The following is a 27231-nucleotide window of genomic DNA, read 5'->3' as shown; positions in this document are numbered from 1 at the left end:
AAATCCGCCTGCCTCTGCCTCCCAAGTACTGGGATTAAAGGCATGTGCCACTACGCCCGGTGGGACAGGTTATTTCTTTCAGGAGCAGCCAAAAATCCCCTTCATGCTTTTTTCATACTGACAACAGACTGTCAAGGTACCGTGTTTGGACCACTGCTGCTGATTGGTCACAGCACGGCGCCCCGTGTGACTGTCTTTATGAGGTCTGGGTTTCATCTGGAGGTGAAGTGGCCTCTCACCGTTCTGAAGCAAGCGTCACTTAGCAAGAGGCTTCAGCTTTCTTTCCCCTTCCCTGGAGGGGAAGCTGTGGCAGGCAGGGATCAGCTGTGGTGGAGAATGGGGGTTGGATATGCCAGAGGAGGGCCTATAGGAACTTGGTTTTGGAAGGCCTTTAGGGGAGTGGGTGTTTTCAAGCTAATTACAGGAATGGCATAGGGCCAGACTGTGGAAGCTGTGTGAAGAAAATGTTGCTGTGTTCAGGTCAGCCCTTCCTGAGTTTTAAAACTGGCCAAAGTGGTTGCAGAGACGTTATCTAGAGCCCCAAACCAGCCACCCTGCTACCTGACCCATGGAGTTCTCTTGTCCCAGTTACTGTAAGAATGAGAGCAGCTGCCATTCCTGTGCAGGTGACATGAACGGAGCACCTGTCGCTCAGGAGCTGCTCCGATGAGGCAGGTGCTGCTCTTCTGTCCATTTCACAGCTGGGAAGACAGAGCCTGGAGGGATGCTCTGCATCACCAGCTGTGGGTGGAGGAGCCCTGCCTCACCCACACTGCCACACCAGCCAGAGCGGCTGCCCTGGACCTCGCTCGGGGCCTGGGGTGGAGATCCCGCATCCCACTCCTGTGCATCCACTACTCTTCATGCCGCCACTCGTGTGTGACAAGACGTCCCTTTGCACCCCGCACTTTGGGTGTTAGCACCCATCGCTGTCCCTCTTGCACAGCCTGGGGCATCTGTGTTTGTTGAGATCACAGTTTCTGTGTTTGGAGATGAGGGTACATGTGGACACCCTCTCATGTGTGGCACAGAGCCTGCCCCAGCACTCAGAGGCCCTCTGGCGGGTACTCCTGTGTCTAAGCTCACCTCATCACTGTTCTGAGCTGCCTGCTCCGCTGAGTGGCCACTTGATGTGTGCATTTTAGTCGACCCTCTCCTACCTTCTTCCCTGCTGCTGAGGGCACCTGTTTCCAGGTGGCAGCATATGCCCCGCATGTTGGTGGCCAGCCCTAATGGCATCTGTTCCCTGCCACTCTGTGAATTGTGGTTCTTGTGTCACAGTCAAGCGGTGCATTTTGCTCAGGTGTCATCTCTGAAAGCCTTGCATTGTTCTTGATGGCCTGAGTGTGTGATGGATGGGCATGTGTCCGTCCAGGGCTGGCTCTGTCCCCTGAGGGATCAGTTTGGGGTTCACTGCTGCTGTGGATAGCATTGCTGCTGTGAGATTAGACTGGAGATGGGATCTCCTGGTCCAGGCTGTGCAGTTGCACTCGGCCCTGCTGCTGCCGCCTTTGACGCCCGGGGTCTGCTCTTCCTCCTGGATGAGGTCACACTTGGAAGAGCAGAGACGGAGCATCCTGGAAGGCTGAGCTTTCCCTGGACCCAGGGGACTAAGCCTGGTCCTCACGCATAGCTTGTCGGGCTCCTTAGGAAGAGATAGGCACATTGGTCCCCCACAGACTCAGCACTCCACGAACTAAGCCCATCCAGTGTCTCCTGTGTGACATAACATGGGCCCTGGTTGGTTCCTGGGCCAAAGAACTTGAAGTAGCTACCTATGCTGAGGTGTGAGCAGGAGTTTTGCTTTTCCTAAGTGTTCTAGACTGATGGAGAAAACATCACCAGAGGCGCGTGTTCGTGTTTCCTGCTGTGTGTGTTCCGATTTCACAGAGAGGACACCAGGCGTGCAGTTGCCCCTGTCCCTTCGAAGGATCCATCTACCGTGGCTCCCTTAGGTTCCCTTCAGCATCCCAAGAGTAGAACATCACAATGACCAGCTGGAGAGATGGCGTCCAGGTCCCTCACCCACCCATGGCAGTGAATATGACCTAGGCTTGGTCATGGACCAAGATGCTGGCCTCTGCTGAGTCACCTTCTCTTTTGTTAAAACAACATGCTATCTAATCACCTCCACTGTAGTCCCCGAATGGGATTTGTCGTAGAATTGGGATTGTTGGCTTGAGGGAGAAAAGTGGACCAAGGAGTTTGCCAGGGAAGCTGCAAGGACCGTCCCTGAAACAAACCTGGGTGAGTTCTGAGGCCAGGACTGCTTGTCTGCCCTGGGACAGTGCTGAAGCTGTGAATGGCTGCTGGGCCTGTTTGCATGTACACCCACCCTATAGTGACATAGCAGAGCAGCTGGTTGGTGCTAGGTCTGAGATTCTGGCCAGCTGCCCCGCTGCTCCTGCCCACGTATCGTACCTCTTGGGGATGTCTGTGAAGGAGGTAGCTTCTGGTGTAGGGATCCCACCTAGCCAAAAACCACCACTCCTTGGTCCAGTTTTCTCCCTCAGGCCAATAATCCCAATTCTATGACAAATCACATTTGGGGACTATAGTGGAGGTGACTAGATAGCATGTTGTTGTAACAAAAATGGTTACTCTGGCCATAAAAGAGTGCCCCACCCCCAAGCATCCATCCTGGCAGAAATTAGCCTCTGGCCTCATTTTTGGTGAATCCCCCGCCTTCCACTTCCAGATCACACCAGGAGCCATTTCCCTAGCAACGGAGCTGGAGACCTAGAGTGGAAATGATGGCTTCCTGGGTGGGCTGGGCTTCCTGGCAGACTTGCCCCTCCAGAGCAACAGCCCCTGCTTGCTTGTCTTCGGTCTCTGAGCAAGCCTAGAAGCGACCATTCCCATCAGCTAGAAGCAGGGCTAAGGAGCCCCGGGGCAGGTGGTTGCTTTACCTCAGACTCGGGGCAGATGAGAGTGCACACTGCTTGCTATGAGGCACACCTCACGCATAATTACAAAGAGACCTATAAAAGATGCACAAATTACCACAAAGCAAGTGGTTAATTACCCAGGGATGCCAAACACAGGCACCCCAGCAGAGCACATTGCCAGTTCTGCAGCCGCAGCTGGTGCCGCAGTCTCCTGTGTTCCCCTCTCCATTTGGGGGCCGGCGCAGCTGTCAGGTGCCAGGTACTAGCAAAGTCTGCGCCACCTGTGTGAAAAATGAGGGACTGATATGAAGATTCCAGCCTGCGCAGAAAAATGAGGGACTGATATGAAGATTCCAGCCTGCGCAGTTGTTATTGTTTTTAAAACTCTGTGTGTGGGTGTGGGTGGTAAGTACATAAATGCAGGTGCCCGTGGAGGCCCGTGGCATCAGATCCCCTGGAGCTGGAGTTATAGGTGGTTGGGGGCCACTGGATGTGGATGCTCAGATCCAAACTCGGGTCCTCTACAAGAGTAGTGGGTGTTTTAACTGCAGAGCCATCCCTCCAGCACTCTTCCTGCCATTAGACCTGAACTCAGGCAGCAGGAAGTGTTAGGCTGGGCTGCTAGAGCACACCATGTCCCTGTCATGTGTTGACATGGACTAGGCCAGGACACTGTTCAGGACTTCCAAGAGCAAGCCCCTGTGAGGGAGGTGCTCTTCTCCCAGCTGACAGGACACCCCTCTGCACCCGCCCACAGTATGTGGAGGGAGTGGAGCTGATGGGCAGGCGGTGTGGGCTGGGCCAGGAACTAGAACCCCACTTCCACAGCTGTCTTCCCTCCTGACTAGAAGGCCTTTTCTGTTACAAAACGCCTCGAGCCGTGTCATTGAGTCTGTGTGACATGCAGAAGCAGCAGGCACTGTTTCTGGTTCACTTTACAGGCTAGGCTTACACGCTATGTTTGAGAGGTGAGAACCTCCTGAGCACATCGTAAGGTCCACGGGCAGACCCTCCCTTTCAGGATGCTTTCTAAGGAGCAGGGCCATCTGTGTGTGGTGGCTCATTCTACCTAAGTCTGGGAAGTGCCCCTGAGCTAGACATGGCCTCTGAGTGAGGACAGGGCAAAAGGGCAAGGTCAGGACACCAGGGCTCCCGGCTGCTGCCCTTCACCCATTTGTTTCTAGATTCCTGGGCTGGATTTGCTGGGCAGTTGCTGTGTGCCCTCTGCTGCACAGATCCTCAGTGTCTGGGCCAGGATTATCCTGCAGGCCCCACCTGTTGTGTGACCAACAAAATCCACTGTGGGCCTGCCCTCCCCCCTTTACCCAAAAGGCTGGGCCCTGGCTGAGCAGCTGTGACTTGTCCCCGCCCCTTGGCCTCCTTGGCTCGCTCGCTCTCTAGGATTTTTTTTCTGGGAAGGACCAAAAGCTCCCTTAAGTCTTAAAACTCTCCAAAACTGGATTTCTGTAAGTGTCATCTCTATTGGCCCACTGCTTAGCTGCTGTCCCTGACCTTGTGCTGTTCCCCCCCCCCCCCCCCCCCGCAGTGTCTGAGACCCAGAACAGAGAGGGGGCTGGGGCCCTGGGTTTCCAGGTGGATACTGGAGCCTACAGAGCGGTGATTGTCGGTTCAGTCATCCTGGGAGATAGCATTTAAGAGTCCTTTCTTGCTCCATGCCCTGTGGCTGGGCCTTCCATTTGCATCTTGGATGTCACTTCCTGCTCTTGAAATGTGGTCTCACATTTCAGATACCGAAGTCTTCCAGACTAACTATTGTTCTTGGTCCATAGGGTGAAGCCAACACACACGGTGGTCAACTGCTGGTTCTGCAACCACGATACACTGGTGCCCTATGGGAATCGCAACTGTTGGGACTGTCCCCACTGTGAGCAGTACAATGGCTTTCAAGAGGTATGGGCTGTCAGTGGGTGGCCAGTGCTAAGGCTGCTGCTGAGCTGGCCTGAGCTCACATTCCACGCCATTGTCTGCCAACTCTGGTCCTGGCACTGTGTTTCCCTTTGAGGAGGAAGAGCAGGTGCAGGGAACCACTTGTCCTGTCTCCCTACAACAGGGTCAGATTGGGGTTAAAATCGAGAGCAGGGCAGGTCTGAGGCCCAGGCCTGCAGGTGCAGTATTTAGCTTTGTAGGCGGTTTGTTCTCAGTCACAGCCTTGATTGTGTAGCCGCCATGGACAGTGTGTGAGTGTCTGAGTGTAGCTTTTACTGACAGTAACAGACAGCCTATCCACAGGCCCAGCTTGCAGCCTGAGTGTCAGTGTGTAGTTCTAAGGGACAAAGCCAGGGTGAGGGATGTGGGCAAAGGGCACCCCAGGGCCTACCCTGAGGTGCATGCTGGGTAGCTTCTCAGCACCTAGATTTTCGGGGTTCTATGTTAGGCAGCATTAGAAGGAATGTTGCTGCTCTTTGTGTAGAGAAAGGCAGAGCAGGGCTGTCTGCATCTGGACCCTCCCTGAGCGGGCCTGTACTCACCAGGGCCTCTTCCTTCCTCCCTAGAATGGAGACTACAACAAGCCAATCCCCGCACAGTACATGGAGCACCTGAACCATGTGGTGAGCAGCGTGCCCAGTCCCCGTGACCCCGCACAGCCGCAGCAGTGGGTGAGCAGCCAGGTCCTGCTGTGCCGCAGGTGCAGCCACCACCAGGCCACCAAGATCAAGCAGCTGGCTGCTTTCACGCCACGGGAGGAGGTGAGCACGCAGGCTGAGCCAAACTGTCTACCTGCCGTCCCACATTCCAGGGTGCGGCTTCCCTCCAGTCGGGCTGATCTTATGACCACTGAGAGACCACCACCATGGAAACCAGAGCCTGCCAGGACAGACGGCTCTGTCCCTGAGGAGAGGGAAGTCGAGGCCTTGGGCTCCAGCTACAGCCTTAGGGGGCAGCCTCCTGGTCTCATTCGTTAGTCAGCCCTGTTCTGTGTGGCTTCCTGAGAGGAAGAGAGCCAATCCCACCTGAGGCCCAAAGATGCCTAGGAAAGATAGGGGACAGGAATGACCCAGGAGGCCAAGAGGGAGAGCCACCAAGATGGCTCAGGGGCAAAGACACAGCGCTAAGCTTGATTATCTGAGTTGGATTCCTGCAGTCCCCGGAGAGAACAAACTTACCCACATTACCCTCTAGCCTCCGCTTACATGCTCATACACGTGCGCTAAATAAGTGAGTCCATGTCGTTTTTAAAGGGCTTCACAGAGAGGCCGTGAGGGGAGCATTGATGCCAGGTGATTTCCTGTTTACCCAACGAGAGCTCGCACTAGCCATTCCCTCCCATGCGCGCGCTCGCTGTGTGCCTTGCTGCTTCTCTGAGGGAGCAGGGATGGGACTTGTATCTTGGGCTACTGTGGAACTAAGAATCGGTTGCTCTCTGCTGTGTGTTAGACCTTCAGAATCAAGGAGACAGGAAGCCCTGATTCTCGGTTGTCCTTCTGCCAGAATCTAGAGTGTGTCAGCTCAGTGTCCCTACTCGAGCAGGCTGTGAGCTATAGATTGTCAGTGATGTCCTGTGTCACAGCCTCCACTCCTCCTAGCCCTCACTCCTGGGAGCTCGATTCACCTTTTGCACAGGCAGGGCCAGAGTCTGAACCCAATTCCCAGCTGTAATACAGGCCTGTGTCCACACCTCCAGGGCCGCTATGATGAAGAGATTGAGGTGTACCGCCACCACTTGGAGCAGATGTACAAGCTGTGCCGCCCGTGCCAGGCAGCCGTCGAGTACTACATCAAACACCAGAACCGCCAGCTGCGTGCCCTGCTTCTCAGCCACCAGTTCCGGCGTCGGGAGGCTGACCAGACCCATGGGCAGGTCTGAGGCTGTGGGACATTTGGGTATTGGGTGTGGGGGAGAAGATGGTCTGGGAGCTGGGCCCTAGTGTGGGGCATGGTGCAGTGTGCCAAGACTCCTTTTCTGCGAAACAGCTGCCTGGTGGCCCCCTGCTGTCATCAGCTGGATGCAGTCCTCCTAAGGGTGTCTAGGATGGCGATAATGGCTGCTACGTGCCTTACCCGTCTGAGGTTGCCTTGCCGACCCTTCTGCTTTCTAGACACCCTTGTATTCATTCCTCATGGCAGCCTCACGATTCGGTAGCCTGAGCACTGGGGCTCCTGGTCGAGGCTGTGGGAACCAAGGTGGAGTTGAGGTGCTTGCCAGGGGCTACACACACACTCCACACCAGTGCCAGGGTCAGACCCAGGCGTGTGTAACAGTGCGTAGGCGAATAGTCGAGGCTTTATAACAGTAATAAAGGAGTAAATAGGATTGCAGCCTAGCAGGGGGAAGCCAGTCTGCATGCAGAAGTCAGAGCAGCAAGGGCGCTGCGAGAGCCTCCCCAAGGAAGCTCCTCCTGCACCCTGTCAGATGTGACTTCACGTCAGATGTGGCCTGCGTCTGCCAGCTCTATCTTTTCCAGTCTGTAGTTGGCCGCTGACCACGAGGACACAGTACCTCTGTCCCTACTCTCCTGTGTCTGCTCAGAAGAACAGGCGGCTCCTGTCCTCAGACCTTAGATTCTTATTCTATCTTCTTGGGTTTTAGTCTGAATAACTTATTAACAAAATAAATTCTTTTTGAAGGTTTATTTATTTATTTCATGTATGTGAGTACACTGTAGCTGTCTTCAGGCACACCAGAGGAGGGCATCAGCTCCCGTTACGGATGGTTGCGAGCTACCATGTGGGTGCTGGGAAATGAACTCAGGACCTCTGGAAGAGCAGTCAGTGCTCTTCACCACTGAGCCATCTCTCCAGCCCTTACCAAAAAAAAAATTAATTGAACTTTTTCCAGAGTTGTCTCTAGATCTTACTGGCATTCTATTACATTCAAGTGTAATAGGAGTTTTTGATAAAAACTTGACAAAATGATTGAACGATCTAGAAGCTCGAAGTCCCAGTGTGTAGAAATGTTTCTTTAAAGGAGACAGCAGAGCCCCTCTCCCAGAGACCTATCATAGTGAGGCAATAGCCTGGGATGAGGCAGTGGTCCCTGAGCATCAGAGCAAGGGCATGGAAACAGGACTGGCCAGCATCCCACATGGTGGGCATAGAGTAGGGTACCTGTTGGTGCCTTGCTGGCTTCTCACTGACCCATCTCTCCCTCCCTCAGAGTTTCAGTTCCTCGGCAGTCAAGGCCCCAGTCCAGGTCATCGTGCTCCGTACCCTGGCCTTCCTGGCCTGTGCCTTCTTGTTGTTCACTACACTGTATGGACCCAGCGAACCCTTCACCCCAGGGGCTGCCTTGCCCCCGGCCCTACCTCCTGGGGGTAACACCACTTCTCAGGCGGAGGGCTGGCAGCAGCTGCTGGGCCTGTTGCCTGAGCATGCCACAGAGAAGCTACATGAGGCCTGGGCCTTTGGGCAGAGCCACCAGACCAGCATTGTGGCAGTGGGCCTGCTCACCTGCCTGCTGGCCATGCTGCTGGCTGGCCGTATCAGGTGTGTTGCGGGGCCTTGGGACTGGGTGGGCAGGGGTCTCACAAGGCATTGCTGCCTCCTTGGTGGTCCCCTACTCTGGGCTGAACTCTAGACAGGCCTGTTCAAGTTCTCCAGGGGCCAGGAGGACAGCGCAGAAGTATAGATGACAGTGACACTGAGCCAGTTGCTGCTGGCCTCTGTGGCTGAGCCCAGTCGTCTCATACATGTCTAAATAAAGTCAGAGTAACAGAGGCTGTGGAAGCTCAAGTAAGGGCAGTGCCCACCTTGGTCCCAGGCCAGGTGATGGGCATAGGAGCACCGACCTGCTTAGTACTGGGCAGCCTGTAACTCGGAGGGTGGGCTCAGACCCTCCACTGGCCTCACTGGCCTCTCGTCTCTGAGCTGGGTCCAATGGAGATAGGGCGTGGCATGGGAACTGACAGGGAGGCTCTGTCCTGTCCTCTAGGCACACACTCACCTTGCTCTCTCTGGCAGGCTCCGGCGGATCGATGCCTTCTCCACCTGCCTTTGGGCCCTGCTGCTGGGGCTGCACCTGGCAGAGCATTATCTACAGGCTGCCTCACCTGGCTGGCTAGACACTCTCAAGTTCAGTACCACGTCCCTGTGCTGCCTGGTGGGCTTCACCGCAGCTGTGGCTACACGGAAATCGACAGGCCCACGGAGGTTCCGGCCCCGAAGGTCAGAGAAGCAGCAGTGACTGCAGGGGTGGGGGACAGGTGGCAGATGGGCTGGGCTCGGCCCCGCCCCCTAAAGCTGGCAACTCCAACTTGTCTTAGCCATCCCGCTCCCCCAGTCTCGGTGCCCCAGGTGGCCTGTACTTACTCACCACTGCCACCACCTCTGGCCCGAGACCATCATAGCCCCATGGCTTCCTGCCAGCTCCAAGCACCCAGTCTTGTCATCACTTCCCCTGGCTCTGAGTCTACAGGCGAAGGTGTAAACTGCTGCTGTACCCTTGTCATTTGCATGACACCGGCCAGTTGACAGGCCATGGCCTCTCAGCTAGGACTAGAGCAGATTGCTCATCTCCCAAACCTCCTGTCCCCTCCTTTCTGAGACTCATAGGCCCTCAGGGTCCTTCCCTGGAGTAGCGAGGGCAGTCCTTGGGTCCAGCCTGCCTTGGCGGTGTCTGTAAGGCAGGTTCCTCTCAGGTGGGCAGTAGAAAGCCTTGCAGTTCCTTATGGTCTGCCAGGTAGGAGGGGGATGGGTCATCCTAGATCAGTAGCCGTTTCGCACAAACAGGACCCAACAGACTGTTGGTGACACCGGGTCATTGTCCCTTGTACCCCTCTAGCATTGGTGGCTTCCTTGGAATAATCTGTGGAGGGTGCCAAGGCTTCTGCCCTCACTTTCTCTGGGGACAGCTGCCAGCCCCATGTGGTCTCAGCCTCACCGTTCCTGGCACAGCTTCCCCCAAAGTTGACTCAGTTCAGGCCCTGCTAGCTGATGGTTTTGGACAAACCCCTGTTGTCTTAGTTACCATCTGGAGTGGGAAGTGCTGGGGCCTTTTCTAAGGCCCTGAGGTGCTGGCCTCAGTGGATTTGAGGACCACGAGAGGTGACACACTGGCAGTGCAGGTAATGGCCATGGGAAGAAGTTATTGTCTAAGGCTCCATCTGGACCATAGGCCGATGCTACACCCACCTGGCATGCTTCCCTCTGGTGGCTCCTGATTGACTTACACTCCTGTTGTCGCTCCTGCCACTTGTCTGCTAACTTAAATCCCTCTAAATGTGGGCTCTTTCACCCTCTGCAGCAGAGCCCAGGGAGGGCAGAGGAAGATTTCACACGAGTGAGTGTCACATCAGACATGACCATCCGCTGCTGGGTCTTTGTGAGGTGTCTGGTCAGTCCTTCTTGGAACCCCATAGGGAGCTTGCGAAGCAAGCAGACCCCACTGTGGTAAAGCTGTTTGAGGCCTCTGTCCTCTGACACTCCGTTATCAGGCAGCAACCCGGGATTACTCAGCTTCCCTGTGTGGTGACCTGCAAGTGTCAGGAGAGCAGGCATTGCTTCAGGCATTGCAGGGCTCAGCTTGCTCTGCGTAAGGGTGTGGAAGGTCTCTGAAGTGTAGGGGAGGCCCTGGTTGATGTGGACTGGCTGCTGCTGACCTTGTGGGGCCCAGCTGTCTGAGAGGGCAGGGAACACCTACCTGTCTCTTTCCTCCAAGGAACTGGCCTACGGGAAAAAAGATGTAGCAGGTGGTGGGCTGTTGTCTGCGCGTCCTCTCCTGTGTATTGTGAATCTCAAAGAAGCTGACAATATGGTGTTAATTTCTGCATTCTTGGCATTAGATAGAAGCTGGTGGGTGGGTGTGCATGTGTGTGTATATGCGTGTGTGTTTAAATTATTTATGATAACATAGAGCCAGCTCTGAACAGCCAGGATCCCTGCTGAGCCTGTCACCCTACCTACTGTTAGGAGGAGAAGGCATGGTGGTGGATCAGGATTCCTGGCCTTTTAAAGTGTCCCTGTTACTTTTTAACATTAAAGGTCCTTTAAAGTTTTGTTAGTTGGAGAAAGCATGTTCTGGTGTCCCTGGCAGAAGCTGAGGAAATGCAGGCACCCTTGGGTTGTGACTGGTTGACTGGGACAACCACCGGGCCGTCCCCTATCAGAGTGGGATCATCCCAGGTACATACAGGTGGTAACCCTGAGAAATGAAGGAGGGAGACTGTACTCACTTGTGCGTCTGGGGTTCCCACGCTGGGCCGAGCAGACTCGAGTAACACTTGCCCTGAAGCAGAACACCATCCCCAGGCCAGCCTGTCCATCCTGCTGTGTCCTCTGTCTGTGCCCAGTACAGCCTGTGTCATGTAGTAGATTGTGATTCATTGTCCAGCGACCCTAACCACTGTAACCACCACTGGCCATAGATGCCATGTTTTGAATGCTGTGTTTTCAATAAATGCCTCCTGGGTCCTGCTCATTCCGGTTGGCACCAGGTACCGCGTCTTTTTTTCTTTCATGTTCTTCAGAAGGGCTTCTGTGCCACGAGGGAGGTGGGTTGGTTTGGGGTACTGCATTTGGGGTTGGGAGCAAAATGGGGAGCTGGTGATGACGAGGAGTACTTACGGGCCCAGCTGCTCCTCTGTCCTGTGGATGAGCTGCTGCCTGAGCAGTTCCACTCTGGATGATGCGGTGAGGAGGAAGGCTTGAGCCTCCCTCACGGGGAACAGGAAGGAGACTCGCAGGGTAGGGTTTGAGCATACAGATATTCGGGGACCTCTCACTAAAGAAGCATTGGGCCCTTACAGAGGAGACTGCCTCAGGAACTGCTCAGGGCAGGGCAGAGCAGAGCAGAGCTCAGCCCCTGCCAAGCTTCCCCACATTTGGAATTCGCTACTCTGTGTCACTGCAAGAGGGAGACAGACCTCCAGAGCCCTCTCCCAGTGCAGCCTGAGAGAGGCTTCAAACCTGCTGTGCTTAGTGGCTAGAACTCCCAGGGTTAACCCTAGTGGCCCGAGGGTGAGCAGGGCTGGAGAGAGTGGGGATGTGCTAGCAATGCCCAGCTCAGCTTTAGGTGCTGATGTAAGGGGCCAGGACAGTGGGATCCCCGCCTGGCTAGGACCTTCCCTGCACTGCATCCCCCATTGCTTGCTGGTCCTTGGGGGCTGCCCATTCCAGGGTCACCCTTGGCTCCTGGGTATGACAGGAATGGACACCTAGTCCACTAGGAGACCTAGTGTAGCATCCTCTGCTGCCACCTGCTGGAAGGGCTTGGCCATGGCTTTGCACCTGCTCCGAGGCTGACTGACACCTGCTGCAACTTCACCAATAAATTCTCAGCAGTGCCCAGTGTCCTCCCACAGAGGCTCACACAGTCAAGCATGTGGTACCCAGGTTCCAGCTGCACTTCTGCTGGCCCCAAAGTGCCTGGACATGTCCCCCTGGAACATTCATTGAGATCCAGCCAGACTCAGTTGTAATCCTGAAATGAAAAGGCAAAACAGTACACTTTGGGGATGGGAAGTGCTAGAAATCAAACCCAGACACACCCAACATGCATGCGTGTGCGTGCGTGTGCACACACACACACACACACACACACACCCCTGGCAGTCTACCACTGAGATAAACCCCCTTCCACAAAGAAATCAGCTTTACTTAAGACAGGGATGGTGTTCCTCCTCAGTTCTTCCTCAGTTGTTGATCAAGGAGTAGGGTTTTTAGCAGCACCCAAAGGCAGCTCTGGGAACAAATTTAGGGTACATCCAAGAATGCCCCTCTGCAGTTTTGCTGTGCCCTAATTTCCTATGTCCCCCAGACACTGAGCTGGAAGTTCTGGTGGCTTCACGGTCCTTTGCAAGAGACTGGGAAGGCCATCTGGTTCTCTGGACATTCACCGTCTGGCTACGTACACCTCTCTTATAAAATTGAAAAGTGGGGAAAGAGGTGAGGCAGAGCTTGGCTAGCGGTAGCCCCCAAGCACTCGGCCACGGTAGCATGAGTTCCTTACCCCTGCTCACCATGGGGCCCGTCCCTGCCAGCCCGGTTCGTCGGCACATTGTCTACTGGGCTCATTTGTCCCTTGGGACCGAGGTAAGGCTGGATAGCAGAAGCCCCTTCCAGATGGCAGACTAATGTATTAACTGCCTCTGTCCCTCCCCTCTGTAATTGGGTGCCTTAATCGGAAGCATGGTTGACATTCTGGCCTGTGGCCAACAGGTTCCGTTGTGTGATTTGTACTGTTCTCAAGTTAAAGAGACACTGTCACCTGTCTTTCGGGCAGTTTGGTGGCTGTTTTGGGTCTTCTCTAAGTTTGAGTTTGACAAGTACAGTGTAAGAGCCTCTTCTGGGGACCGAAGGCCTGGCTGCCTCCCCCTGTGCTGTAGGAGACAGGCTCATTAGCACAGCCCCATGGAGATATGACAGCATCTTCTGAAGTTCCAGGCCAGTTGGGGATCATCCAGAGGGTCTCTGGGCCCAGCTGCTCTACTGGGAACTTGTAGGCAAAGAATGGGAGGCGGTCAGAAGAACCCAGGTCTGCTGAGCCTAGCAGACAGTGCCTGGTCTGGGGATAGGAGCGTTTGCTTCAGGGCCAAGGGTAGATTGGCATGAAGCTTGCCAGGGTAACAGTGTCGCTTTAATGCCGAGACTCCCGGTAGACGTAGATTGCCGTGAGCCTGAGGGGCTGGAGGGGGCATGTGGGGTGGGGTGAATCACATTGGCATCTCCCAGCCACCCGCTCCTAATCGGTGGACAGTTGTCTCTTTGCTTCAACTAACGCACGCCTCCTCTGGGACCCTGACTCGGGCCCACCTCATACCCTGGGAGGGGCCGGGCCCATTGTGCAGAGGCTTTCTCCAGAACCTTCCTGACTCATTCTCCTCTTCCTTTGTGTCCCACGGGCCTTGCAGGTACTTCTCAGGAGACTATGCCAGCCTTTTCCCTTCCAGCCCCAGCCTGACTGTGCCCTACCCAAGTGTCGCCTCGCCAGCATCCCTGTTCATCCCCACCCCACCTGGCTTCCTGCCTCTCACCAAACAACAACTGTTCCGAACTCCCCGTCGGGTCTCCCCCTCCTCACTTCCGGGCCGCCTCAGTCGGGCCCTCTCGCTGGGAACCATACCTTCTCTGACCCGGACAGGTAAGACCTTGAAGCATTGACGGAATTGAGCTGGGGACAGCTGGGCTGGGATCTTGTGATGGGGCAGTACCAAAAAGATAGTTGACCTCTGGCTGAGGAGATGGCCAGGGCCAGGCTCAGATCCAGGCAAGCCCACTCGGCGGCCACAGTGACCAATCACATCCTCTTGTTTGCCTACCCAAAACATGGGCCTGTAGGAGAATGTTCCTCGTGGGTGGTTGTGTTGTTGGAAATGATATACTTGAAGGGCTCAGAAGAGGACTAGAGATGTAGCTCAATTGGTAGAATACTTGCCTGGCATTCACAAGGTCCTGGGTTCGATCCCTGGTACTACACAAATGAGGCATGGTGGTATGTACCTGTAAGTCCAGCGCTCTGAAGGCAGAGAGATAGGAGGATCAGAAGTTCAAGGACCTGTTCAGCTACATAGCCAGTTTGATGCCAGCCTGGGTCATGTGATACCACCCCCACACCCGTACCCCAGTATCTGTTGAGTCTCGGTAAATGAACACTCTCTGAGGTTTACCTTTCTACCTACCTACCTACCTACCTACCTACCTTTCTTATTTTGCTTTTTCTTTTTCCAACATATTTTTGCTGATTCTTTGGGGATTTTACATCACGTACCCCATCACACTCACTGCCCAGTCAAGCCCCCAAGTCTTGTCACCTCCCTCAGAAAATTTTTTTTTAAAAAAAAATTAAAATTAAAATATTTGAAGAATAGAGAAAAACAAGTTGACCCTGGAGTACGGTCAGGCCACTGGCCTGCCCTTAAGTAGAGCTGAGCCCTTCCCTCCCGCACACCTGCTGGAAGCCATCAGCTATGGAGCAGCACTTCGGCATCCTATCACGCTGTTTAAGAGTTATCTTCCACCCGTCGTGGTGGCACACACTTTAATCCCAGCGCTCGGGAGGCAGAGGCAGGCAGATTTCTGAATTCGAGGCCAGCCTGGTCTACAGAATGAGTTCCAGGACAGCCAGGGCTACACGGAGAAACCCTTTCTCGAAAAATCAAAAAGGGGGGGGGGGTGTTACCTTCCACGGCTTCCTGTTTAGAGTGTTACTCTTTGGGGAGGCGGGGGAGGAGGGTTGTCACAGATGCCTCCCATGTCCCTCTTTATCACCCGTGCGTCTGCAGGCATTGATGTCACTGCCTTGCTCATTATAGTCACAGGAGCTTGGTAGGGTTTGTTTGGGAGACAGGGCTTCTGTGCACTCCTTGCTGTTCTGGAATTCACTGTATAGACCCAGGCTGGCCACGAACTCAGATCCGCCTGCCTCTCATTTCCTGTTTTTCTTACTGGAAAATGTGTTCCTGAAGAGCAGAGATTTTGATTGTGTCAGTTGTGTTTGATTGTTGCTTGCTCCTTGCAGAGCCTGAAGAGACCAAGGCCCAGCCCTTTCTGGGGCCTCTGTCTTGTCCCTCACCTTCCTAGTAAACCCCAGAGTTCAAGGCCATCTCAGGCTACCTAATGAGTTCAAGACCAGTCTTGGCTACATAGCAGAGTCTTACAGGTAGGCAGGTAGACAGACACACAGATACATATATCTATACTTATATTCATACATATGCAGATACATACACAGATAGATACATACATACATATACAGATATACATAGACAGACAGGCAGGCAGGCAGGCAGACAATAAGGATTGGTAGAGCAGTGACTCAGCGGTTAAGAGCACATATTGTGCTCCAAGGACCCTGGTTCTGTCCCCAGCTCCTGTGACCTTCAGTTTACCACCTCCTGTTACTGCAGCGTCAGCATCTCCAACACCAGTGAAAGAGGCGGGACTTGCCCTGTGCAGGAGCAGTTCCCGATCCCCTAGTTCCAGGCTCTGCCTACCACTCACCCAGCTGCCAGTGTGCTTTTCCCCAACTCACGCTAACTGTGACAAGCTGTGTCCCATGGTGTTCCTTTCCCTGTCTATGACAGGAGAGCCATGTACACTTCCTGGGGTTGTAAGGATTTACTCTATGCAGGAAGCTAAAGAATCAGCCTTCGAGTTAACTGGTTGCTGCTACCATGCACCTTATTCTCATCAGGGTACAGAAAGAGGCCTTGGGTTTAGACTGGGTGTACAGCTCAGTGGTAGAGCTGTACCTAGGGGACACAGCCCTGGGTTCTCCTCAGCATCTGACATAACAATAGCAACAGAATTTGTGTCTGGGACTGTGCTTAGAGCAGACAGGACTAGTTGGCCAAGCACTCACAGTGGACCTTTGGCAGAAGTGTCTGCTTGTCTTAATTAGAGACAGCCAGGACCCGAGTGTCATCTGCAGCCCCAGGCTGGCAGCTGACTCCTCCCCAGGCCCAGGACACATTGACTAGGAGCAGCTGGGTTAACAGATTCTGTCTCCAGCCTCTTGGGAGAGGAAGTAGCAGCCCCAGTAACAGTTAGGGACAGCAGATCTCTCTGTTGAAGCATGAGGTAGCAGCAGAGTTCATAGATTCAGTTCATAACCGTTTGTTACTCCAGTTCCAGGCAGTCTGGCACCCTCTTCTGGCCTCTGGGGGTACTGCACTCAGTGCGCATGCATACCTGCCTGCAGGCTAGATACTCATAGGCCTAAAATTAAAATGGCACATTGTGTGGAAAGAAGGCAAACAATGAGGCAGAGACCGAGACACCACTGCTGACTCCCTGTGGCCCGCTGGAGGCTTCAGTGTCTTCATTGGCAAAGTGGGACTGTCCCTTGCGTTCTGGGTGGCAGTACTTGTTTTCATGAAAGCATTGAAGTTAACTGTGGCAGGGATACGGGGACAGAGTGTGCTGGCTCGTCACCATTAGGTCTATGTTACATTTCTCTTTCTGCGCAGACTCCGGATACCTGTTCAGCGGGAGCCGGCCACCATCTCGGGTGTCTCCAGCAGGGGAGGCTTCTCTTTCAGGTGAGGAGACAGAGCTGGCAGAGGGGGCTAGAAAGTTGTTTCCAGGCAACCCTGAGGCCACAGGCATCTGTATAATGTTAACTGTGGGTTTAGGGGCAGTGGGCCTGTGTTCAAACCCCAGCCAATGGCAAGAGACAAACACAGTGTGTCTAGGCTTCCTCTGATGTGAGGTAGAGGACCGTTGGGGGTTGGTAGTGTCATGCTGTGTCCTCGGATAGAGCCAGGCGCCGGCTGCAGCCCTAGCTCATCGGGCCAGCTGACCTCAGACCAGATATGAGTCTGCTTCTGCCAGAGCCCAGCTCTCCGCCCAGGGAGGTGCAAGGGGCTCCCCCCACCCTCAGCCCTGCTCAGTTCCCGAGGGGGCCCGGCCCTCCCTCAGGCTCCTGCTTGGCTTTCTGCTGTCCCCAGCCTACACCTAACCTTCCTTCATGAGCTGAGGGAGCACACCAGGTCCCAGTGGCGGGTGGCGAATGTCAGTGTCCAGTGCAGGTGCCGGTGTGCCTGCAGCTGTCACCACCCTCTCTCTGTCCTCTCTCTGCAGATTACTTTTCTCTGCTCTCCAGCAGCTTCCCCGCTTCTCCCCTCCCTTCCCCAGCACCTTCCGTGGCCAGTTCCGTGGCCTCCAGCTCTGGCTCCTTGCGCCACCGCAGGCCCCTCATCAGCCCTGCGCGGCTCAACCTGAAAGGACAGAAACTACTGCTGTTCTCATCCCCTGGGGAAGCGCCAAATACCCCCAGCAGCTCAGAGGAGCACTCGCCACCCAACGGCAGCCTCTTCATTGAGCCTCCCCAGCTGCCACAGAGGAACCGCTCTCAGGACACAAAGCACACCATGGGTATGTGTGGGGCTGAAGCACGCAGTAGGTACTGCCATGGGAGGTCATTTGGTACAGTGGTAGGAACATACTCTTCAGCACTAGACTGGTGGATAGCTGTATCGTTTCCTGGGATCCTGGAAGCCTGTGGGGCGCTGTCAGCCTGTACCCATCATGGATGGTCTCGTTTCGGCCACACCCTTCTACACTGACAGGCACTTTTAAAAGTTAGTTGGACTCTGTTAAAACTCAGACTTTGAGCTGGGCGGTGGTGGCACACACCTTTAATCCCAGCACTCAGGAGGCAGAGACAGGCAAATTTCTGAGTTCAAGGCCATACTGGTCTACAAAGTGAGTTCCAGGACAGCCAGGTCTATACAGAGAAACCCTGTCTCAAAAAACCACAAAAAAAAAAAAAAAAAAAACTCAGACTTTGACATGGGATGAGTGGCTCTCTGCTCTGGGCTGTAAGTGCATATATTTGGCCACATGGGCTCGCTGCCCAGGGGACATGTTGGTACCGCTCAGTGCTCACTTGCTGCCCTGACCCTCTGCTGCTCAGAGAGGTGAGCAGTTTGACCTTGTCCAGGGGTGGAGCAGAGCTACAGGGATGTCCGTGGGGTGGAGCTTCAGCACAGCGGGATGCTCACTCTTCTGTCCACAGATGTGAGGTCGATGCTGGCCAGAGACAGCGCCCGCAATAGCCACTCCATCAAGAAAGAGGACGAGTCGTCCCAGTCCTCCACCTGCGTTGTAGACACCACCACCAAAGGGTGCTCAGAGGAGACCACTCCCTGGAAAGGTCCGTGACCCAGGGTGGGAGAGCCAGTCCCAAGCCCCCTTCAGGGGACATGATAAAGCTACTACCTGTGGTAGTATTGGTTCATCTCCTCAGCTGCCCTAGCCCCATGACAGACGTTCAGTAGCCATGGGTAGCCCAGGGCTCCTGTGCTTAGAGCAGACACTGGGGATGCCTAGGTTGGCCCCACTCGGGAGAGTCTGAGCCTGCTGGGGTATGGGCCTGGGCCTTCCAAATGCTTCATGGTTGGGCAAGAGTGCTACCAGCCCCTGGGTTGACCTTGGCTCCTTTCTTGCTGGACTACTGAGGGCAGCATATGAGACCATCAGTGGTCAATCCCAGTAACGTCCCCTGGGTGAGAAGGAAGGCAAGACACTGGGTGGAGGGACAGGTCAGCCGGTGAGGTTTCCTGACTGGGGGTCTCAGTGCTGCCCTGGGTCAGGCCTGGGCTGTGTCTCGTGGCTTTGATGAGAAGACCTGGGCCTTGTTCCACCTTTGCTCGTGCTGGTTTAAGCATGGTCTCCTGTAGCCCAGGCTGGCCTCAGCCTCCCTAAGCTAAGGCCTCTGCTGGGATGAAGGATGACTGACCATCATCCTGGCTTCTTACGCACTCTTGAGACTTGAGCAGCATAGCTTCCCACCCGCTCCCATTTCTTCCTTTGTGACTTTGATATCTTGGAAACCCTGTTGTTGCTGGGTGCAGACAGACACAGGCCGCCTGTCCTAGGGCCCATGTAGTCACATTGGTTCTGAAAAGAGGCCTTCAGAGAAGGGGGCCCCAGCTCCTCTGTGCAGGGAGAACGTTCCTGGAGGGAGACTGGGTGTGGCCTGGCCAGCTGGGACAGACGGCTTGCCCTGGGGTAGGCCCTGCCTAAGGATTAGGGTGCCAGCCATGCTGCCTCTGACTTGTGTCCTGCTTTCAGCTCGTGTCGGTCCCTCCCTGGTCTGGGGCCTCCTGGCTGTGAGTTTGGCTGTCAATGCTGTCTTCACCTCGGCCTACCTGTACCAGAGCCTGCGCTGACCTCTGCGTGCCCCTCCCGAGGGCAGCGCCAGGCGCATGCTGCTTCCGACACTGGCGCTGAGATCCCTCCCTGAGGGGCTCTGTCTCTGCCTTGACCTCCTGGGTCAAGTCCCTGACCTCAGGATACCTGCTGTCCACCCAACAGACTGCAAATGTCAACTGTGTTTGGTGCTGACACTCTGACCCCAAAGCCAGGGTCTCTGACAGGCTTGCCTGGCCCAGGGACACTAGTGCTACTGTAGCTGTGGCAGGGACCAACCAGGTTGCCTGTGCCCTACTGCTGCCTCGGAGACACCAGAGGTCTGCTGCAGAGCCCCACCAAGAACCAAGATGAAGAAAGCCCCTGAGAGACGCACATGGAGCCTGGATCACTTCATCTTCACACCTGCCCTCTCCAGAGAGCCCAGCTTCCTGCAGCAGGCAGTGGCCGCCCATCTCACCCCTAACTGTTAGGCAGGGCTGGGCAGTGGGGAGCCTGGGACTCAACATTAAACCCCTGATCTCCTGCCTCACACACCTGTTTGTGACTTTCCCAGCAAGTAGCTCTGTTACCCTGAGAACACCAGAGCTCCCCTTGTCCACTCCTCTCTCTCATCCAGGGTCCCTGCCTGACCCACCAGTTGCTCGTGAGCTGCACAGTTCAGATGAGACTGGACCCTCCCTTACTCCTGAGCCCTGCTCTCCTCTCCTCCATCCTGTCCAGTCTGTGTCGCCCTTGACCTGTGGCTCCAGGCCATCTGCGTTGGTGCCTACATGCCCAGCCACTACCTGCTGAGGGCACTGCAGGCTTGCTGGAGCACATCCTGTCCCATGAGGGAGGAGGAGGGTTGGCCTAACACTGGCTGTTTCAATAGTGTGGGGGCTACATGTGCCTGTAGGGGTCAGGCCTTGGCCCTGTGTGTGCGTGCGTGCGAGCGAGTGTGAGTGTGTGTGTGTGTTTTTGTATTATACCCCTTGGGATTCTTGTGGGGGAGGGGCATGGGGAAGGGAAGGGTCTTCACTGTCATTCAGGGATAGAATTGAACTTTATTTTTCTACACATCTGTTGCCAGGTGAGGCATGGGTTTGAAGCAGATGCCTCCAGCCCCCCCTGCCGGGACCCTCCCTGCCAGGGCGTGGTCTCTTAAGCTCTGGGTGCTTTTAGTACTTTTTTTTTTTAAACTCTGGGAAGCAGCCCCGACCTTCCCTCTATACTCCTGTCCCGGGAGCTCGATACGATCCTGGCTCGCCTCATACCAGTCAGGTCAGGAGTCCAGCTGCCACAGAGCTTCCAGCTTGGAGGTGACACCTCTTTGGTCTACATTTGTACAATGGATGCATCAAGTTTTTAAATTTTATTTCCTGCCTAAAGAAACCAAATTGTCCCTCAGCATCCTTGTTCCAGCCCTGAGGGAACACCTAAAGGGAAGCGGTGGCCCTCCCAGCAGGGCAGCCCGCACCCTGCACACCCAGGAGCGCTTTCACTTATGTTTTGATTCATATATAAACACGATGTTATTTTTCTTTACAAAAACAAAAAAAAATAAAAACCGTACCAACCTTTGACTTGTAGCAGGCTGTGTTGTCTTTGTTTGCTGGCTAGCCCTCTGGGGAAAAAATACCCATTCGAGGCCGGGGAAGAGAGCGATGTGAGGGAATCAAGAGGATCTGCAGAGCCTGACTCTTGAATGAGTGAGCTGATGGATGTATTGTCTGGCTCTACAGCCTGGGGGCCTGATGACCAACGGGAAACCTGATAGACTGGGCCAACCTGATATGGTATCACCTCAGCCTCCCCCGCAGGCTGGAGAGATGGCCTATGTCCTTTCTGTTGCTGTGATAAAGCACCCTGACAGAAAGCAGCAGAGGGCAGAAAAGAGTTTTCTTTCTTTCTCTTGTGGTTTCAGGGCACAGTCTATCATTGAGGGGCATCAAGCCTGCATAGCCATTACCTCTGACCAAGGAAGTATGGGCATGGTGCTAGCTGACTGACAGGAAGGCTCATGCTCAGCTCTATGCAGTTAAGGAATCCCCAGCCTAGGGAATTGTGCTGCCCACAGTGGACTGGGGTTACAAAAGTTAAGACAAACCGCAGATATGCCCACGGGTCAACCTGATCAAGGCATTTCCTCAGTTGAAATTGTTTTTCCAGATTAATTCTAGGCTACATCAAGTTGACAGCTAACCAGGACCAAAGGTCAGCAAGAGACAAACACTTGATTCCCAAGGCCTCACAATTGGCCCTGGAGATCTGGCCACTAAGCTCAGATCCCAAAGGCACAGAACAGAGCTGCCCAAACAGGTGGGAGGGCCACCACAATGCCCACTGTCTGCTCTGACTCCCCTTGAAAAGCCCATGCCTGCCGGGCATGATGGTGCACAACTTTAATCCCAGCACTGGGGATGGAGGCAGAAGTAGGAGGATCTCTCTGAGTTTGAGGCCAGTCTGGTCTCCAGAGCATGTCCAGGACTATTACACGGAAATCCTGTTTCAAAAGGAAAAGCCCATGCCCTGGGGCTGGAGAGATGGCTCAGTGGTTAAGAGCAATGACTGCTCTTCCAGAGGTCCTGAGTTCAAATCCCAGCAACCACATGGTGGCTCACAGCCATCTGAAGTGGGATCCAATGTCCTCTTCTGGTGTGTCTGAAGACCCGGACTGTACTCACAAAATAAATCTTAAAAAAAAACTGAACAACCAATGCCCTTTGCCGTCTCTGCTACCGAGTCAGTTTCACAGCCACCTGTGAGGTCAAAGATTTACTCTTCTGTCGCCCTTTAGTGGTTTCTAACCTGGGCCTGGGGTGGTTTTACATCAGACAAAGCCTGCCGTGGCTGGATCACCTGGGCCTTCCCTGTAGCAGCCTGCCTGCGGTGCCAGCTTAGCCCTTTCCTGCTGGAGCCTATGGCCTCACCTCACAAAGCCTGTTAATCCTCCTAGCTCAAGATTTCCCATCCCGTTTGCAACCCTCTGTGCCTTCTAAAGGTGTATCTGTCATCATGATAAAAGGGACAGCTAAGGACAACTGATGGATAAAAGGTCGTTGGGCGCCAGGATTCAGAGGATGAGGCCACCGTGGGAAGGCAGTGGGAAGGCATGGCAGCTAGAAGCTCTCATCTTCGGCTGTAAGCACTGTGCAGAACAAACCAGAAGGGAGACTACACACTCTCAAAGGATGCAGCCAGTGACACACTTCCCCCAGCTGGACCCCTAAACCACCCACCAGGGACCCCTAAACCCCACCCACCTAGGACCCCTAAACCCCACCCACCAGGGACCCCTAAACCCCACCCACCAGGGCCCCTAAACCCCACCCACCAGGGCCCCTAAACCCCTCCCACCAGGGACCCCTAAACCCCCCACCCACCAGGGACCCCTAAACCCCTCCCACCAGGGACCCCTAAACCCCACCAGAGACAGTGTTCAAATACATGAGCATATGAGAACCATTTCTCATTCAAGTACCACAGACAGGTTTGAAGTGTTTCAAATAGCAAGTTGGTGAGGCTGGCTGTGATTCCCCGGCAGAGTCCATCCATAGCACCACAGGAGAAAACTTCAAAATCACATTGAAAGCCTACAGACAGCTCAAGTGCGGAAAGACACTTGACTGTTGTTACTGTTTGTCTATGCTCAGCCCAGGGAGTGGCACTATTAGAAGGTGTGGCTCTGTTGGAGTAGGTGTGTCACTGTGCGTATGGGCTTTAAGACCCTCATCCTAGCTGCCTGGAAGCCAGTATTCTGCTAGTAGCCTTCAGATAAAACTGTAGAATTCTTAGCTCCTCCTGCACCATGCCTGCCTGGATGCTGCCGTGTTCCTGCCTTGATAATGGACCTCTGAACCTGTAAGCCAGCCCCAATTAAATATTGTCCTTATGAGTTGCCTTGGTCATGGTGTCTGTTCACAGCAGTAAACCCTAACTAAGACAACTATCTCTGTTCAGTTCCTGGAAGCCACCTAGGGGAATGAGGAGGGACTCCCACAATGTCCCCTGACCTCTACACCTGTTCAGTGGCTCACATACTCAGACACAGAACAAGTAAGTGTTAAAGGGGGGGAGAGGCAGTGAAATGGCTCAGTTAATAAAGATGCTTGCCACCGAATGTGGCAGCCTGAATTTGACCCCTGAAACTCACATGTTGGGCGCTGAGAACTGACGTGCTAAAAGTTAACCTCCATCTATGAGTGTGCTCCAGCACACACAAACCAAAAACATTTGAATTTAAGATCCAGGTTGAGATCTGTGGTGGTGGACTCCCATAATCCTTGCACTTGAGAGAGGAGAGGCCAGAGAATCAAGAGTTGAGAGTTAGCCTGAAAGAGAAACCATCTCGAAAAACTTGAGTCCGCTGTTCCTCTTCCAGATCTTCCCCTTCTCTACAGTTCACTCAAAAGGGGCATCGGGGCTCGGTATAGTGGCTCACACCTCGAATCTCCGCGCCCATAAGGCTGAGGCACAAGGTAGCCTGGGCTACAGATTGACCCTGTCTAGAAACTGGAGCAATGCATCAGAGGTTAAGGTCACACATGGCTCTCATTCCCAGGACTCACTTGACAGCTCCTGACTGGCTGTAATTCCAACTCAGGTATAGACTCTGCTGTGTCCTCCAAATGTCGGGCTGGAGAGATGGCTCAGTGGGTAAGAGCACCCGACTGCTCTTCCGAAGGTCCGGAGTTCAAATCCCAGCAACCGCATGGTGGCTCATAACCATCCGTAACAAGATCTGACTCCTTTTTCTGGAGTGTCTGAAGACAGCTACAGTGTACTTACATATAATAAATAAATAATCTTAAAAAAAAAAAAAAAAAGGTGAAATGTCTGGTGTTCCCTTAGTAACGTGCTGGACACAGGAACAAGCCTGTACACGGTGGTCTTTGATGGCCTCACACACCATGGCTTATGTGCCCATGCACAGGGTGACGGGGGGAAACCGAAGCCAGTTTGGGTTTCTGCCTAGGTGGCAGAAACTGTAGGAAACTGTGGGAGGGCAGTCAGGCTAAATGGGGATTGGGAGGTGGAATGGGGCCAGTACTGTGGGGGGAGGGCTGCATTGTCCAGGGGCAGCTCCAGTGGCCTCCCTAGAGAGAGGCTAGGCACTGGCTGGAAGGGCAGGGGTGGGCACAGGTGCCCCCGAGGGGTAAATGTTGTTTATCAGAGTCATTTTGCCCAGCACCCTCAAAGGAGACTTGGCTCTGGACAGTGTATATCACTTGCAGTGTGGGAAGTAAGAAATACGAAGTTTGGGGAAGAAAGAAACAAATGGTTTCAGAAAAACAAGCCTTGAAGCCCAGCACCTGCTGCTACACTTTATGGTGTGTCCCACCCCAGTGGCTGCCCTCAGGAGATAAAGAATTAGCTTTCCATCAGAAAGCGCCTGCCTACACCTTAGGCCTATTGAGCTTTGAGCTGTACCACCTGCACTTCTGTGTGTCGCCACTAGGTGGAGCTTGAGGTTTCCCTGGAGCCCAAACCCCAGGCCCTTCCGAAGAGGCTGCAGACTCCAAAAGAAAAGGACTGGACTGAGCAGGGGCAGGAGCTCCTACAGGGGTGAACCCACTTCAACCTCCGTTTCAGGGGCAGCCTTCAGCCTCAACCGGTCTTCGGAGGTTGGAGCTTCACGGACTTTCGAATACGATAGGCAGTTTGTGGACACTCAAGTCTGATGCCAAACCTGAAACGGACCTGCATAAGCAGGGAGGGGCTGAGCACAGCCGCCAACGCTCCGAACCACTTAGTGCTTGGCCATCTCAGGCATGCAGCTGAGAGCCTACACTTCACCGTCTTGCCTGCAAGATGGGGCGTAATATCTCAGAAGACTGGCATAAGAATTAGAAGAGATAGCCCTGTGGTGATAGTGCACACTTTTAATCCCAGCACTCTGGGAAGACAACGGAAGGAGCACCATGAAAAGCAGTGAGAAGGCGGGGTGGTGGGAGATGGCTCGGTTGGTAAAGTGCTTTCAGAGACGCGTGCGTGAGTATCTGAATTCCAAACCTACATAAAATCCTGGGTTCCACAGTCCTCAGAAATGCCAGTAGGGGGGAGGCAGAGACAAACAGCTCCTCGAGGCTCCGTGGTTGCCCAGCCTGCTCAGCTGAATTGGAGAAGCCCATGTTCAGGGAGAGTTCTCATCTCTCCCTGAGGTGAAGCTAAGGTGAGGAGAGAGAGAGAGGATGATGTCTAACATTGACATCTCTACATGCACACACACACACACACACACACAGAAGCAAACCTAACCTCCTCGCTTTCGGGGTATCAGGCCCCGTCATCACCGAGTGTAAATTCCAGCTTGAAGGGCAGAATTATCCCTGCAATGACTAGACGTGGCCTTTACTCTTCATATTCGTTGGCTACTGTCCCCAACCAGCCTATTCAAAATTACATCATCCATCCATCCTTCCACCCATCCATCCATTCCATGGCATTCCTACACACTCACACTTCCAGTGCTGTTGGCAGGCAGAGAGCAAGTGACTAAGGAGCCCACTGATGGGTGAAGAGTCCATGTTCCTAGTGGGCAGCTGAGTCTGACACAGAGCTGCTGAGAGGACAGAGTGCTGCAAAGCAAGGGTACAACCAGGAACACAGTGGGATCCCTCTGGGGCAAGAGGCCAGCTGGGTGACATCTACGCCGGGGGTCTAATTCTTCCAAGTAGCCAGATGCAGAGACGGGGTACTGCAGACCACACATCGATCCTGGGAAGATCTGGACCTGCAAGTTCTCTGTCGGGGCAGCATCAAGAGCAGTTAAGGGCAGAGGGGGTGAAAGATCCCGAGTGGCTGGCTGTGTGAGCCTGCCTCATTTCTACCTTATTCTCAAGCTGCGGCCTCACTCGACACCCCATCCACAGTCTGTTTCCCAGGCCACAGTCAGAAACCAGCCCGTTAATTGGGATGGGAAAGGGGACTTTGTAGTAGGTAACCTCGTCCCCAAAGTTGTTTTCCCTGTTTCTGGAGGACTGTTGATAAAGCCCAGTTCCCACGACCCCACGTCAGGCTCCGTTAACTTGCTGGAGCCCCTCTGAGAACTCTGGGAACTGTTCCCTGGCACTTTCTGACTTGTAATAAAGGACTAGACGAGACAGAGACAGTGGAGAGATGAATGAATGGCCCGGGTCAGGGAGGGCACGGGGCACCCTGGCTGCAGTGACCAGAAAGCTCTCAGAACAACTGCCCTCTTGAGGTACAGTGTTGCCTAGCACCCAGGAAGCCCTAGCATCCCAGAAAGCCAGGGGCCTGTAATCCTAGCCCTTCAGAGGCCTAGGCAGGAGGATCAATGTCTGCCTCAGCTCTGCAGTGAGTTTGGGGCCAGTCTATGATCCATGAGATCTTTTCTCAAAACAAACAACGACAAATATCCCCCTATTCTCTTGAGGATTTATGTGGGAGCGACTGGTGACATCTCAGTAGGCTGGAGGGAAGGCAGGGCTGAAAGTCCGCACCCTCTCCACACAGCTAGTTAGTTCCCCTTAGCAGCCAGCCCCGTCCTCAAACTGTCCAGCAGCCCTCAGTCCTGGTCAGCCCTGGCCACAGAAAGACGCCACTGCAGAATTGTCCCGGACGTTAGGAGCTGACTAACATCAGGTGACTGGACAAACGTGAAATATGCATGTCGCAGCATTACAGGTACGCCTGCTCTGGTGAGAGCCAGACACTGAGACACCCTCAGACCCTCACCTGTCCCCACTTGCTACACCCGCCTAGCTGACCTACCCTGGGTCAAGTCTACTTTTCTGGGAAGGACTTGATTGGCCTCCCTGGAATCCGAGCCTCCATTCTGGTCCAGTGAGTT

General features: G+C 54.2%; 1 protein-coding gene across 1 annotated transcript in view; it reads left to right on the top strand.

The window, feature by feature from the left end:
* Positions 1-21007, top strand: part of Tmem201 (transmembrane protein 201) — a 22550-nt gene extending 1543 nt beyond the window's left edge. The window contains exons 2-11 of the mRNA XM_021200047.1: positions 4679-4799; positions 5402-5596; positions 6532-6708; positions 8005-8333; positions 8808-9011; positions 13694-13923; positions 16751-16822; positions 17364-17657; positions 18301-18438; positions 19359-21007. Of these exons, the coding sequence (XP_021055706.1) occupies positions 4679-4799; positions 5402-5596; positions 6532-6708; positions 8005-8333; positions 8808-9011; positions 13694-13923; positions 16751-16822; positions 17364-17657; positions 18301-18438; positions 19359-19456 (1858 nt within the window). The 3' untranslated portion in view covers positions 19457-21007. The remainder of the gene's footprint in view (positions 1-4678; positions 4800-5401; positions 5597-6531; positions 6709-8004; positions 8334-8807; positions 9012-13693; positions 13924-16750; positions 16823-17363; positions 17658-18300; positions 18439-19358) is intronic.
* Positions 21008-27231: the final 6224 nt, after the last annotated feature.

Source organism: Mus pahari, chromosome 6 (genome assembly GCF_900095145.1).
Source record: "Mus pahari chromosome 6, PAHARI_EIJ_v1.1, whole genome shotgun sequence".
NCBI classification, from domain to species: domain Eukaryota; kingdom Metazoa; phylum Chordata; class Mammalia; order Rodentia; family Muridae; genus Mus; species Mus pahari.
This window is presented reverse-complemented; position numbering and strand designations above follow the sequence as displayed.